Below are 16684 nucleotides of genomic sequence, written 5' to 3'. Positions count from 1 at the left end.
CAAGGGGAAGGATGCTATACACACTGACCGACTGTGCTGCCAACAGTAAACAAAAGAAAATTACCTGCTAATACAGGCGTTGGTGAGAGGCCGCTGGCCAAAACCCCACTGCACTTTGACAAAAGAGGGACAGTGTTGCCTGCAAATAGCACAAAGCCAGTGCCTTTATCAGTTTTTAAAGGGGACCAGAGTCAGTTCAATTATGAGTACTTAAAAGGGACATTAGCCTGAGCTTTCGGACATAAGAATTAGCCCCAATGAGCTGGCCAGCAGAAGAGAGAGGGAGAGTATATTACAGACCACAGGACTATTAGGCTGTCGTAGCTCTCTGCAGTTAAGTTTTAAAGTGAGTTGCTTTCTACACCCATTGTTTGTTTTTTACAGTATATTTATTTCTGCTTTTCACCTATTTGTAATATATTTTTCTAGCTTCCTTTAACTGTTTGCTGTGTTGTTGCTGTTGTTTTATATCTCTTTTGCCATCGGGTTACTGTATAGACATTTGCAACATCTACAATAAATTATCACCATCCAGCCAGGTGTGTCAGAGTGCATGGTTCTATTTGCAGAGTCGTGGGCACAATGACAGGGCACCTGAGAAACAGGGGCTCTTTTGGGGGTGAGCTTGAATATTGCAGATATTTTGACCATTTACTGGTGTATGAAATGCATACAACAAGTAGTTGGTATACTGCTTAAAGCAGACCTAAACCTAATCAGTAAAATCTCATATACATTTAGATATGTTAACGCAATTTCAAAAAAGTTTTTTGGTTCAATCTGCAGCTTTCATAAATGGAATACTTGGTGATACTGCCATGAAGGCCCATGTTCAGGCACTTCTGGTCATTGGCTGACAACTGTGATGCTACATTGTCACCTTGTCACTTGCATCTACAAGTTGCCTTGCAGCACAGATTGCATTAGGCATGGACAAAAAGCCAGTCCTGAGCAGCGCCGTCATAAGTGAAGCAATTGCAGGAGATGAAAAAGGCCGGAGGTGATCAGCAGCACTGAGATTTAAAAAAAAAAAAGGATGAAAAAAAAAAGTGAAAACTGTATTATATAAAAATGAAACATGGCATTTGCTTTAGCAAATGAAATATCATCCAGTTAGGATGTAGAGCCAAATTGTTATGTATTAAGAGGAATCAACTTTCTTTTCTTCCTACGCAGAACACACACTTCTCTGACTTTGCAGACAAGCAAACGGGCTATTGTACAAAGAATCTACTGGCCACACCTGTCTTATATGGAAAAGAGGTCCTAGCAGTTATAATGGCCATCAACAAAGAGAATGAACCAGCTTTTACCAAACAGGATGAAGAGGTAACACAGTGCAAAAATAATATAAACTTCAGTATGTCAGTTAATATGAGCTGCAAATGTCAATCTTGTATACGTTTTGCAGGTACTTACCAAATATATGGAGTTTATATCAATGGTCCTTAAACAAAATCATATCAACTACCTTTACAATATCGAATTAAGAAAAAGTCAGGTAAGATATTTATTATAGGAATCAAACTATTTATTAAAATTTAATAGCACAGGTATGTTGCACTTTTCTGAATTGAAGGGTAAGATTTCATATTGTTGGATGGACACCAATTTGCAATGTTTTAACTGCATTTTTGAAGATGTGAAAAGGGTTTCTGAATCTTGACACTGGACTCCAGTGTTTTTATTTACAATAACACACCCAACTGATGGGGAATGGTGCACTTTTTCGTCCTAATTGCTTTGAACTGCATGCTTTGGCCAATCGCAGCACGCTCTGCTGAAAGATCCATTATCTTTCACAATATAAAAAAAAAAAAAAGGGCTAATTTTACTGTTGTCTTTTTTATTTTATTTAAAAAAGTGAATTTTTTCCCAAAAAATTGCGCTTGTAAGACTGCTGTGCAAATACGGTGTGAAAAAAAAGCATTGCAATGATGTCATTTTATTCTCTAGGGTGTTAGAAAAAAAACAATATATAATGTTAACTGTTTTAAACATGTAAACACCAAGTCTGAAAAAGAGGCTTGGTCCTTAAGTGGTTAATATCCATATATCCATACGAGACCTGAAGGGGCCTGGTAATAGACTGGGGGGGGGGGGGGGACCCACGCCATTTTTTTCAATGATTTTTTTATGTATATTGCTGGGATCTGACAATACATTACAGCTGCAAGCAATTTTAAATGACATTTTTTCCTTTTGAAATTTCCTTTTGCTGCGGTACTGTTATAAACATGGGAAACACGTGCTACTTTACAGGCAGACTAAGGGGACCCCCAGGCACAATATTTAAAGGAATATTTAATATTTTTTTTTTCAAATAACAATTTATTAAGTTTTCGTGGTCGCATAACAAAAGTAGTAGTGCAGGCATACAGCAATAGTAACATGGCTTCCAAAACACAGGAGGCCCAACGTAAGTGGGCAGTGCAGAAAAGTACAGTACCGGGAAATACAGCGGGATCAGACCAACCGACCCAGGATGCACGGAATATTTAATTTTTATCGTATCACTTTAAGCATTATTCAAATCACTGCTCCTTAAAAAACGCTTGTTTTAAAAACGTTGTTTTTGCATTGATACATGTCCCCTGGGGCAGTACACGAGTCCCCATACACTTTTTATGGCAATAACTTACATATAAGCCTTCAAAATGAACACTTTTGATTTTTCAAGTTCGTGTCCAATAGACTTTAACGGTGTTCGCATGTTTGCACACATTTTTTGTCTGTTCGCATGTTCTGGTGCGAACCGAACTGGGTGGTGTTTAGCTCATCCCTAGTGGCTAGTAGTAGTTAGTCTTAATCAGCAGGACATGGAAGAACCACCCTGGTATAATTACACAACTGGTTTAAATGTTCACAAAATAGGACCTTGTGTATGAAAGTGTCTGAACTTGTGGGATGTCCATAGCATCAGGCTGGAAGATTAAAGAGCCAGTCCAGGTGTAAAATTATATTTCATTTGCTATTAAAAAGTATTGCAACTGTGCTCATTTGCACTGTTTCCTTAACTTTTCAACAAGATTCATAAGGCAACCTTCTCATGATAAACAGTTTTTGACTGACCATATATAAATAGGAAGCCACACCCCAGATCAATATGTTTGTAGTAAGCAAGTCCCTGGTACAATAGACAATCCACTGGTGCTCAAGGAAGAAGAAAATCTTCTTAACCCAAAGAGACACCAGCACGTGTTTTTAAAATCAGTTATTGAGAAAATTCCAACCGATAGGTAAAAAGGCAATGCTCGGCGTAAGGATGTTAAACATAGCTTCTTACCAGATTGCAGTGACCCCTTTGTACATAGATAGGTCTGGCAGCACTTATCTAGACAGAGTGGTCACATCCAATGTTTAATTTCCTCCAGCTAATTGGCATGTCTCATAATTGACTCAAAAAAAAAAATGCAAGAGAAGTTCCTATATTGTAAAAACATTTCTCAAAATGTATTTTAAAATAGCGGTAAGAGTAAAACTCACAATAGGTAAATATGACAATCGCATCCAGATAGTGGCATTCCTGTAGGTAGTTTCAAATGAGACATCCATACATTGACTGTTAGTCAATCAGATTCAGCGTGCATGACGGCATCATAAGCTCCACCCTACGCGTTTCATCACAGGTGACATCATCGGGGGAATGAGCCGCAGAGGCATAGTCAAAGCCATAAAGCTATATTGGACTGTAATAAATATGATTTTCAATTGCTATTGGCTCATTTACACTTGCGGTTGTCTGTGAAAAGTGACCCACAATGGATGCAGCCAATATATACAGTACACTTTCAAAATGTATCTGCTTAACTTGTTTTCCACCATAACCTGAAAATTTCCTCTTCACAGGTAATGCTTTGGTGCGCTAATAAGGTTTTTGAGGAACTAACAGACATCGAGCGTCAGTTTCACAAAGCTCTGTATACTGTCAGAATTTACTTGAATTGTGAACGCTATTCTGTGGGATTGTTGGACATGACAAAAGAAAAGGTGATTGTCTTGTGTCACGCTCACTTCAAGTAACACAAATATGTGAAGACATGAACAACAGACAGAAGAGAGGAAATCTGTAAAACCAGCCTGCTACAAAGCCTGAAAAGTAAAACAAAAATTCATGTACTAACGACATATCTAAAAGCAATTTAAATGAATGCTCCGTTGTGGCTAAAACATAAATATGAACAGAATTTTTCTGGGATAAGGGGAAGATAATAAAGTGCACCGTCTCCTCCAAACTGAGTTTATTGGTACTTAGGAGGGTGGGAGGCTATAGTGATGCGACAGGTTGGTAAACCTTGTCTGATCACAACTTTCACCATTGTGAAAAGAAAAACATTATTTGTAATGCACCTTTCCCTATAGGGCTTATACATGAATTGCTAGCTGAGGTGACTATTAGTTTTTTGGAAAAGCCACACAAGTGTGATTTAGTGCTAATAAGCATAGTAAAAAGGCTGGTTTTCATTCAAAATGAGGTTTGGGGTTGTAAAAAACAAACCATATTCATCAGTTTGAAGCTGCAGCTGTCACCCACTACCTCTAAGCCTGAGGCCTGAGCGATCACATGATTGCTGATCACTCAGTTCTTGGTAAGGTCTGAGCAGAGTGCGGTGACTGTCAGTCACTGTTCTCTGCTCTGCCCCATCCTCACTGGAGCACTGGGTTCTGGAGGGGGCAGGAGTTTCAAGCTGAGATGCTAAACTAGCTCAATTTGAAATTTGTAGAGATGGGTGGTGTCAGCAGGGTCACCCATGGCTCAAATTATGTTCAATTCAATAAGCTTAAAGCGCAACTCCACCCAAAAGGGGAAACTCCGCTTGTCTGCCCCCCAACCCCTCCACTGCCATATCTGGCACCTTTCGGTTTTGACAGGTATCTGCTCCCACTTCTGGCTGAGTTTGTCATGGTGAAGTCACCTGGAAGTTTGGCCCCCCTCCTTAATTCCCCATTTACAAACTGCAGAACAGTAGGGAACCTTAGCCTTAGCCGAGATAGTGGCAGTAGCACCTGAGAGTAGATTGAAAAATCGGATTGGGTGAGGACCGATTTGAGGACAGGTAAGTGCCCAAATAAGTATTTGTATGGAGCTCCACTTTAAGATACTTACATTTTTTAAATATGGCACTATGAAATTGAACAAAAAAGTTTATGAAAAGTAAAAATGTTTACATATGAACAGTTAAAAATAAAATCTGCAAAGTATAGTTAAAGTAGGAAAGAATGGAAGAAGTTAATAAAAACCAATAAGGGCTAATGAGGGGTTAATTAATGACAACCTCCACTTAGAAAAAGGTTTGCCAGAACTGTGTATGACTAACCACTAGCTGACCGCCCGCTGTCGATTGACAGCGGCAGAATGGCACTCCTGTGCAAAATGCCGTACATGTACAGTGGGCGCTTTAAGGAGTACAGGGTGAGTACAGTGACGTAGGAGCTCCCACGCAGCGGATGGCCATCGGGGCCACCGGCTACTCGCGATTGCTTCTGAGAAGGAGAGAGCAGAGATCTGTCAATGTAAACAGACTGATCTCCGTTCTGTCAGGGGTGAGGAGAGTGATCTGTTGTTCCTAATGCTTAGGAACAAACGATTGGTCTCCTCATCCAGATAGTCCCATCCCCCACAGTTAGAATCACTCTCTAGGTAACACAATCAACCCCTTGATCGCCCCCTAGTGTTAACCCCTTCCCTGCCAATGACATTTATACAGTAATCAGTGGCTAGTTATAGCACTGTTCGCTGTATAAATGTCAATGGTCCCAAAATAGTGTCAAAAGTGTCTGATTCGCCCGCAGCAATGTCGCAGTGCTGATAAAGATCACAGATCACCGCCATTGCTAGTAAAAAAATTAAATAAATAAAAATGCCACAAACCTTTCCCCTATTTGTAGATGCTATAACTTTAGCGCAAACCAATCAATATACGCTTATTGCGATTTTTATTTACCAAAAAATATGTAGAAGAATACATATTGGCCTAAACTGTTTTTTTATATATATTTTTGGGGGATATTTATTATAGTAAAAGTAAAAAATATTTCTTTTTTTTCAAAACAGTCCATCTTTTTTTGTTTATAGTGCAAAAAAAAAAAACGCAGAGGTCAAATACCACCAAAAGAAAGCTCTACTTGTGGGCAAAAAAGGACAATTTTGTTTGGGCACAGCATCGCCCAACTGAGCAATTGTCAGTTAAAGCGGCGCAGCGCCGTCTCACAAAAAATGGCCCGGTCAGGAAGGGGGTAAATTCTTCCGGGGCTGAAGATGTTAAAGGACATCTGTTTGAATTACATGTAAGCACTAGCCCAAAAAAATATTATTACAGTGCATTTATCAATGAAGAATGCACTTTCATTATGTTACATGAAAGTGAGAAACTTGGTTGCTCTTTGAGTAATACAAACGGTCCTTCCTTGAAACATATGTGGGGTCCCACACTTCTACTTGTAGTCATTACTACAGATGTAAACAAATACTTCCCCTCACATGATAATCAATACAACTGGGATTATTATCTGGAAATACAGACCATAAACACTGTTAAACACAGACTTTGTTTTATTCTCTCCTTCCCTGTTGTTTAGGAGTTCTATGAAGAATGGCCAATCAAGCTTGGAGAAGTACCGCCTTACAAAGGACCAAAGACACCAGATGGAAGGGTTTGTAAGGCCTTCCTTGGACATCTGTAAAAAAAAATGTATACATGTGTGAAATGCTTTCTTTTTTGGATTTTCTTAAAGAGGTTTCCAGTTTAACCAAATTAATATGAGGCATTCACAAAGTCAAAAGACGTGGCCTCTCCTGCAGGTTCTGTCTTTCTTGGGTCAGACAACCTGGTCTCAGACTACATTCACAAGCTAGTCAAAGCAAGCATTGAGGTTCATACACTGAGACATCAGAATGTGAATGATCACAAAAAATCAGGTACATGTGCTAGTGCAGCCTATTACAGCCAAATTACTGTAGTATTTTCCAGTCACTGGCAATAACATACAGTAACAATAAAACAGTGAGTGTATGAAAAATATGCCAATGAGAAAATTTCAGAGCCAAGTTCCACATGTCATTTCTGCACATATTGGAGAATGAATCAAGTATTGGTTGCTATGAGCAACAAAGAATGTGATTGTAGGCACACTTTGTATATATAGGTGGGTTCATCCAATGACAAAACAAAACACTAGGTGAAATTGGTTGTAAATCTTCTTTTTTTTCCCTAAAAAATATGTTATACTTATCTGCAAGCCCCTTACCTCCTCTTCTGAGGTCCCTGCCAGCACTCTCCACACCTCTTCTCCAATTTGCCCCATAGCAGTTAGAAGTAAGGAGAAGAGGCTGTTGCAGACAGTACAGCGCTGGATTAGGAGAAGACATAGGTAAGTGTTTAAGGGCGAGCTGTAGGTAATTGCTATTGAAAGATAGAGATCCTGTTTCATTATAAAAGGTTAAACAGCTCAGTGCTTGTGCTGTCTAACTTGCCCCTTTGGAAGCTGTAAAATACCTGGCTGATTCTGGCAGTTTCTGCCATGCCCCCTGTAAACTGTCCACGGTTTATTATGGCTGCTGAGCCCTTACAGCGTGGTCAGTTTATATATAAATAAATAAAATGCAGCGCTATGCAATAATAACCTTACAAATGTAAGGATAGTGCCATAAAAACATCCAAGCTGCAATAAAAAATAAAAAATATATCAATGCAAAAAAATCAAAAACTAATTGGTGAAGCAAGTTCACAGTTCATTGGTATCAAAATATCATCAAGTGTCCTAGATACTTTTCTCTCTCAATTTTCAACAAGTCCACAAAGAAAACAGGATAAGTTGAAGAATATATCAATATAATATTGTCCCATAAAGTGACTCTTTGTAATGATGATCCAGGTAAAAAAGAGAGAGAGGGAGTGACTTCACACACATGCTCCCCAGATCCCCCTGAGGAAGACACGTGATATCACATAGCGCTGCATTTTCTTTATTTATATTTTTTTCACAAATTATGGGATTGTGATTAATGCTAAGCTAGTGTGAATGGGCACTTTATTCACATTTATAAATCTTTCATCACTACACCTGATGGTAGTTATAACCTTGGGTTGTCTAAAGGTAGCTCACAATATATATTTATTTTGTTTACCGTGGTCAGTTTACGTGCCTCTGTCATCTGCTCTCTCCTCTCTACTTTTCCCCATCCTCTCCCCTTTCCTCTCCCCCCTCCTCTCCCTGCCTGTCAGCTCAGAAGTCTGTGTCTCTGAACCTCCCCCCCACCCCTGCCCCGCTGCTGTTAGTAAAAAAATGAAATTTTAATTTAAAAAATGCAGCCAACCTCTCTCTTTTAAGCAGCCATCCTTCACTTTATAAGTGTCTGTTAGAAACAAAGCCTCTAGGAACCTTTTTGTGCTGTATCTTCAGGCCGGTCACGTGACTCCTGGCCGGAGCAGATCGGGCAGCTGGGCAGTTATGTTACTCCTGGCTGATGTCAGAGGGAGAGCTCCTCCTGCTGTAGTCCTGGATTGGAATATTAGTGCGACTGGGTGTCATGTGACCGCCGTGAAGATATTTCACAAAAAAGGTATTTAGAGGCATTGATTCTAACAAACACTAATAAACGCAAGCATTAAGGCAAAAAACTTTTTGCCTTTAGAACCACTTGAAATAACAGGCTACCCAACATAGGTGTGCGCAGCCTGTTGCATTAGGGTGTGCATCCTATAGCTCAAACACACACGTGTGTCTACATATATATGTCTATGGTGTTTTTTAAGGCAATTAGTAAAAATTGTCTAGATTGATGTAATGTGATTGTATAGCCAAAACTTTTTTTGTTTTGAATAGAGAAAAGATAAAACCCCTACCATTTTGTTTTTGTTTTCTTATGGTGCGTGTAATATTAGGGAAATTTACCTTCACTTACTTTCCCAGAAAGGGAACAAGAAGTTGAGGGGAATATTGAACGATTTACCCTCATCTCCTGAAAGGTTTTGCCAGTGAAACTTCTTCAATAACTTAGTTATCTGTGATTTGTTTAGGAAGTATTAACAGCTGTCTTTTTTCTTTTGTTCAGGAAATTATTTTTTACAAGATTATTGATTATATTTTGCATGGGAAAGAAGAAATTAAAGTCATCCCGTAAGATATGACTAGTGATTGCGTCAACAGTTTTAAATTAATTATAATAGTTGTTTAGTTTCATCAGTCTAATTTGCTTTGTGTTGTGTACCTAGCACACCTCCTGAAGATCACTGGTCCCTCGTGAGTGGACTGCCCACATACGTCGCTGAGAATGGATTTGTATGTTGATATTTTTTTCTAATTAATAGCACACTTTCAATCCTATAAAATAGAGAATCTCTGATGTATAATGAAGCTGTCAAGTGTTTGTCCCCTTGTCATAATATGTCTATGATTTTGTAGTGGTTTTTATTATTTATTATGTGAACTGTAGAATATGTCTTATATACTGTAGTTGTGTTTGCAGCTTATTTAAAATTACACTTCACAGAAAAAAAAAACAAAAGAAAAAAAAACACATGAGAAGCGTAAGGGGAGCTTGGCCTACATGCTTAGAAGTTACATTTTGTATCGAGGTATTGCTGTAGTGTACCCCACATCCTTCCACCTTTAGTCAGGTGATCCTGGAGCTCGCATGCATGTGATACTGGAATCTCCTGCTTGCTGTTTCTCACACACAGAGGAGCTTGGCCTACATGCTTAGAAGTTACATTTTGTATTGAGTTATTGCTGTAGTGTATCCCACATCCTTCTACCTTTAATCGGGTGATCCTGGAGCTCGCATACATGTGATACTGGAATCTCCTGCTTGCTGTTTCTCACACACAGCCTGATTTAAAAGAAAAAAAATGAAAAAAGTATTAAGAGGTTTCTAATGGCCACCACTTAGAATCATTTGTACTTTGAATGTTTAAATGTGATTGCTGATCCAGGAAGCATTCCCTGCTGACCTAGGAGTGCATTCCCACTGCCCAGCTACTGATTCTGTAGAGACTGGTGTGCTTCTTTTGCAGAAGATTACACAGAACTCAGATTAAGTTAAATTGAGTTAACAATGCAACTTTTGCACATTTACTTTTATTGGATAGCATTTCACTTCCTGACTGAAATTGCTTTTTGGTTGACTAAAGTTATTTCAATAGATTAGGATGTTCTCTCTTGCTAGGACATAATGCCAAGCTCTATTTCTTTCACAATAAAATAAATAGCTTAGTGAACAGTAGGCATGATTTCCCCTTGTGCATGGCTCTCTGTATTAGCATAAAAGCCAAATAACTTAAATTTTCAAAAGTAGAGTTTGCCAGCCTATGTATTTTGTCTGTATAGGTTTTCTTCAACAATCTAGGTATATATCTAATGGATCTTGTTAGTTTAATGTAATCCCTGTATTTTATATATTTTTCTTTATGTTCACTTCAGATTTGCAACATGATGAATGCCCCAGCAGATGAATACTTCAAATTTCAGGTGACACTTGCATTCCTGTCAATCAAGATTTTAAAACACTGTCGTTAGCTAGCCCAGCAATTAGCAGTATAAATCTTTTTTATGCCAACCTTTCACCTGTGACTCCTATTATGATTGTAGAAAGAAGCAGTAGATGAGACGGGATGGTCTATCAAAAATGTCCTCTCGCTGCCTATTGTCAACAAGAAGGAAGAAATTGTGGGAGTGGCCACCTTTTACAACAGGAAAGATGGGAGGCCGTTTGATGAATATGATGAGCAAATCACAGAAGTAAGATGTTTCCTATTTTTGAATATGTATATATATATATATATATATATATATATATATATATATATATATATATATATACACTCACACTATATTACCAAATGTATTGGGGCACATGAACTTTAAAGCCATCCCAGTCTTACTCTGTAGGGTTCAATGTTGAGTTGACCCACCCAACTCTTCTGTTAAGACACAAGGTTTAAGAGTGTGACTATGGCAATATTTGACCATGCTTCCAGAAGAACATCTGTGAAGTCAGGCACTGATGTGGATAACAGGGCCTAGCTCGCAGTCTCCGCTCCAATTCATCCCAAATGTGTTCTATCGCGCTGAGGTCAGGACACTGTGTAGGCCAGTCAAGTTCCTCCACCCCAAACTTGCTCATCCATGTCTTTATGGACCGCGCTTTGTGTGCTGGTGTGCAGTCATGTTGGAACAGGAAGGGGCCATCCTAAAACTGTTCTCACAAAGTTGAGAGCATGAAATTGTCCAAAATGTCTTGGTATGCGGACATCTTAAGAGTTCCCTTCAGTGGAACTAAGGGGCCAATCCAAACCCCTGAATAACAACACCACACCATAATCCCCCCTCAATCAAATGATTTTGAACAGTGCACAAAGCATAAAGACATGAATGAGTACATTTGGGGTGGAGGAACTTGACTGGCCTGCACAGAGTCCAGACCTCAACCTGATAAAACACCTAATATTTGAGAAGTTTATTTATTTGTAATAAAATAACGTGATAATTTAAAAGTACAAATGTGCTGATCACATAAAATACATTTTTTGAAAACCCGTACATCTCCTCTATTCAAACATATATGGTGGACATATAACACAAATATCCCCACATTTGTTGTGTCGTCAATGTGTGTGTTTGTGTGTGTGTTTTGAGGGGGGGGGGGGGGGGGGAGGGGTTGAGGGATTATTTTGCAATGCATTTCCTGGACTATATATTGTATGTAACTTTCCCAGGAGACTCATATGGTATGTCTAATACGTAGTTTGATGTCAACATTTAACCAGGCATGTTAAAAACAAATACATAGTGTAAGCCCAACAGGATATGTACCCAGATTGCCCAATATTGTCCATTAAACCCCAGGGGACAGTCTTTGTCATTAAAATACCATAATGTGAATATCTAGACAACTATAGGTAATTTTTGGCCATAGACATCAATAATTTGTCTCTAGATAGTCCACCAGGTTGACAGCATTTGCTGACAAAATCGTTCATTATTCTGCCATGTTAAATGCATACTGTTCTCATAACCATAAACCACCACTTATAGCTCAGTCTTGTACTGCTAGTGTAAAATGGGTGAGTACAATTTACAGCAGCTGTCACTGACTGCAAGTCCCACACTGAACAATGTCTGAATGGTGAAGAAACTTCACATGGGGCCATTAGCTCAATATATCTTATTAGTAATTGCTCAGGGGAAAAAAATGCCCACCAGCCCAGTTCTCTCATGATTTAGATGCAAAATATGAAGCAGGATCAAAATGAGCTAAATTCTGATTCAATCAAATCTTAAGGCCACTCTATCTTGATTATGAAATTTCTATCAACTGCTTTATGTTAATTTGTCAGGAGATTATCCATAAAGAAAACAAAAAGGATACTGTGAAATAGTTTTCAACGTACACTTGAATACTCATCATGTACTTCCATAACAGAAACTACCAACTGACATTATGGGGTTGATTTACTAAAAATAGAAAGTGCAAAATCTGGTGCAGCTGTACATGGTAGCTAATCAGCTTCTAACTTCAGCTTGTTCAATTAATGCCCCTTTCACACATGCGGACCGTATGTCCGTATTTCATCCATCCGTTTGCGGATGAAATACGGACATACATGCATTCCTATGGGATAGCAGGTGTCTGCGGGTGAACATCCGCAGACACCCGATATCGTCCGCCTCCGCTATTGTCCGATTCTGCAGACGGAGGAAAATCCTATTTTTCTATCCATCTGCAGAGCGGATCGGATGAACACGGACAGATGGTCCGTGTTCATCCGATCCCCCATAGAGGAGAGCGGAGAGTTGACAGGGCGGTCCCAGCACAGTGTGCCGGGACCGCCCTGTTATCCGCCAGCTCAGCGGGGACGACTGAGCAATCCCCGCTGAGCAAGCGGATCATCACGGGGCGGATCATTACTGATCCGTGCCGTGTGAAAGGGGCCTAAGACTTGACAAAAAAAAACTGGAAGCTGATCGGTTTCTATGCAGTGCTGCACCAGTTTTTGCACTCTCCAGTTTTAGTAAGTCAACCCCACATTTCCGCCTTTTAAAGCCAGTGGCAAGCAATTAATTACTATATCCAGCAATATATATTTTTATATCCAGTGTAAGTTCTCACATCTGTCAGTATTCATCCCCCTCCTTCAAAGTGTATGTAAGGCCCATTAGAATAGGGATTGGTTAAAACCCTGTCAGTTTTTCTTTCCTTTTTTCCCCACCACTGTGATTCCCTTTTAAATCATGTCTTATGCAGGCCATACATGGGGCAAATTTCTTTCCTGCAACCAGCGTTGACAGAGGAATCCCTCCCGCCGAGCCATTGTATTCTCCCATCGGAGGGCTGGGGCAGGAGAAACCACCCCCGCTGGAGGAAGGCAGTGTTTTCTGCTAGTGGTTATACCACTAGCGATAATCACATTCCAAACCTAGCAGGCTGGTTGTGCCTAAGTTGATCGATCAACTTGGTACACTCAGTCTGCCTATACATGGTTCCAATCTTGACCGGTTCCTGCTGAACCGATCAATATTCGAACCGTCTATGCCCAGCATTAGAGACACTGATAGGGCTAAAGATAAATAGATAGATTTCAAGTGGATTTGATTTAGGTTTCCTCACTGGAAGGTTTTCCCTCGGCTCCTGTTCATGTAACAACCCAGATATTTTGGATTTCCCATTACTTTCTGTAAGAGTGACAATGATCACCAGGATGAACAGAGGTTGTTAAGCTCACCAGTAGAGACAGAGATGCTATCCCTTCCACACATCTAAATCTTAAAAAAGGTTTGTGCTTTATATACACTTTAACTCTGTTATTGTGTGCCTTTTATCTGAAACTTACGATCAAGAAGAAGAAAATACATCATTGGCCTTACGGAAATGGTTGTCAAAGCCAAATCCCAATGCCAAAAACTATGTAGTTGAGAATAACGTAATTTTCCACCTCAATGGAGAAAATTTTTAACTGCTTAATGACCCACACCACATCTACATAAGAATTCTGGACAGTTGCAGGAATAATGTGCCTTTGGGTTTATGAGACCATAGTAGTGAAAACTAAGTTGATAAACCAGGTCTGCCTACTTGCCTCCAAAAATGGTTGTGTATTTATACTGCGTCCTCAGACCTGACCTTACATGACAGCACCTTTCTCTCTGTTCCAGTCCCTTACACAATTCCTGGGCTGGTCTGTTCTGAACACTGACACCTATGAGAAAATGAACAAACTTCAGAACCGAAAGGACATTGCCCAAGAGATGCTGATGTACCAGCTGAAATGCACGCCGAAGGAGCTGCAGAGTATCTTGGTAACTTTTGTATATTTTATATAGGTACATGACTGCCTCGCTATAGCTAACCAAAAGTTTTTTTTCCATGTTGTTTATTTAGAAATCCAAGGAAAAGTTAAGCAAAGAGTTAGATGAATGTGAAGAACGGGATCTTGTAAAAATATTGGTATGTATATTACTTTAATAGAAATATAAGTTCTTAGATTTAAAGAAAACATATAAATATTTGAGTGTAGCTAGAACCTGATGGGCCGGGGTATTTATTACTTTTGCTATTATTTAACGCTCTTCAAGACAAGGTGAAATTTGGTTTCTAGGGAAACTTCACAAACATAATATAACTTAAATATCATAAAAACATAGCAGTGATCTAGACACTATGGCATTTACTGATGAGGTTTTAGAGCTATATCAACCATTTTTCCGACCAGGAGTGTTCCCTTGTCCCCAGGGAACATTTCCTGTGACCATTTGATTGGTCCAAGTATTGAACCTTGCACATTTGACAACAATCCCTTTAAACATACAGAGTTCTTTGTATTTGACCAAAGATGAAACTCTCAGTTCAGTAAACCTAAGGGGAACTCCATGGATGCCACAGTTATTTCCAAGGGCTTCCTGTAATTTAAAGCACACCAAAACCTAAAAACAAAAATGTAATATTCTAAATCTTACCATTTTTTAAATGTAATGGCTGCATTTGTATATATTTATTTTAACTCGATAAACCTGCTAAAATCGCACTTCACTTCGTGTCCTAGGGTGACTTACTGCATCATATCTATGGAGGAGCAGTGCTGTCACCCTAGAAAGCTCTCCCGATTTGGACCACAAAACCCTCTCTTCTCATCTCCTATGTAGGTCACAGAAGGTAGCTGGGGAAACTGATAACAATAAATAACACATCATTTTAGAGCACAGGAAGTTACAAGGATACAGTTTTTTTGCCATAATAAACTAATGCAGCCACTGCTTGTAAAGACTTTAAACCCATAAACAAAAAAGTAATATATAGCAGCTTAGATATCCTTTAAGTCCTATCCAAATTTCTGACAGAGATAGCAAGAGCACTGATAATGTAAACCTTGTTTACAATTGCAATTGCCATGGTTGCAAGGAAGAGAGACCTTTTTTTTAAAGCAAACCACAGAAATAATGATTGGCTGCAGAATAAAATCTAGAATATATATCACTGTATATGCAATGCTTGAACAATGTTTTGAACAAGAAAATGTGACCTCTGTCTTCTTTTGCACAGAAAGAGGAACTGCCAGACCCAGCAGCGCTAGAACTCTATGAATTCCACTTCAGCGACTTCCCTGTGACGGAACATGAGCTCATTAAGAGTGGCATCAGACTATTTGTTGAGCTAAAAGTCATTGAAAAGTTTAAGGTGCCTGCGGATGTAAGTATTCCTATATCAATGTAGGTTTTGCACGGCTGGTGCCTGTTTTTTATTTTAAATTTTAATTTTGGAACAGGTAAAAATTTAATTTCATATATTTTTATAAAATAACAACTATACAAACACAATTTTAACAGCTAGAGTAGGCAATAAGAATAAATATCTAAAGTACTTTAAAGCAACTCTCTCACCAGAAAAAAAAAAGTAAACATCACCCACATAAGAAGAGCTATAATGCTTATGAGGTGCTACACCACCACTGCAGATCTGTAGCGACATAGTGTTGAGTGGAACCACAGTGTACAGAGGACGTCAGATACTGAGGATCTTCTGGCCAGAGTAGCTCTACAAGAGAACCAAGATCAACCTCATCAGCTGCCGGGGTCTGATAATAACTTCTTTTGCAGGCTTTGAAAAATGTATTGAGAATAGACTTTTCAAACATACAGTACAAAAAGTTAAATATGTCAAGCGTATTGTTATACGGTCAATGTGCTAGGACAAACAGCTAGATAAACGTAACATGTACAAACAGTAAAGCCCCATACACACTATCAGATTTTCTGCTGATTTTTGTCTTCAGATTTACCAAAACCATGTAGTGCAAGGGCCTGCCTGATTGCATACAAATTGAAACTCCTAAGGTTTGACCTCATATTATATGGTTTTGGTAAATCTGAAGACAAAAATCAGCAGAAAATCTGATAGTGTGTATGGGGCTTTAGCCTGTCTAGGAGCTATCATTACCCAGCATAAAGGAAGGATGCAAGCATCAAGAAAATGATAATGAACTTAAAATAATTGGGTTAAACCCAAACCAGTAAGTATTAAAGAGGTATTTAAAAGACAGAAGAGGAAAAAAAAAAAAGGGGGGGGTGATCCAAGGGGGGACAAATAGGAAGTTTTATACAATGGCCAATGAAACCCTCCTAACTAGGGTTAAATCTGTAAGGGATGAAGGGGGTTAACAACACTTTAGGTTATTCTATATCAGTATAA

The 16684-nt window shown here is 39.0% G+C and overlaps 1 protein-coding gene across 1 annotated transcript in view; it reads left to right on the top strand.

The window, feature by feature from the left end:
- The window catches only part of PDE6C (phosphodiesterase 6C), a 109364-nt gene that overhangs the window by 36430 nt on the left and 56250 nt on the right, over positions 1-16684 (top strand). Inside the window, exons 2-12 of the mRNA XM_077455188.1 lie at positions 1177-1329; positions 1412-1501; positions 3850-3990; positions 6580-6654; positions 9056-9120; positions 9216-9282; positions 10423-10470; positions 10591-10740; positions 14155-14298; positions 14381-14446; positions 15539-15685. Of these exons, the coding sequence (XP_077311314.1) occupies positions 1177-1329; positions 1412-1501; positions 3850-3990; positions 6580-6654; positions 9056-9120; positions 9216-9282; positions 10423-10470; positions 10591-10740; positions 14155-14298; positions 14381-14446; positions 15539-15685 (1146 nt within the window). The remainder of the gene's footprint in view (positions 1-1176; positions 1330-1411; positions 1502-3849; positions 3991-6579; positions 6655-9055; positions 9121-9215; positions 9283-10422; positions 10471-10590; positions 10741-14154; positions 14299-14380; positions 14447-15538; positions 15686-16684) is intronic.

This window comes from Lithobates pipiens, unplaced genomic scaffold (assembly GCF_037356315.1).
Source record: "Lithobates pipiens isolate NorthernLeopardFrog02 unplaced genomic scaffold, aLitPip1_a1.2 Scaffold_25, whole genome shotgun sequence".
Lineage (NCBI taxonomy): Eukaryota > Metazoa > Chordata > Amphibia > Anura > Ranidae > Lithobates > Lithobates pipiens.
Note: the sequence above shows the minus strand (reverse complement) of the source record. Positions and strands in the feature narration are given on the sequence as shown.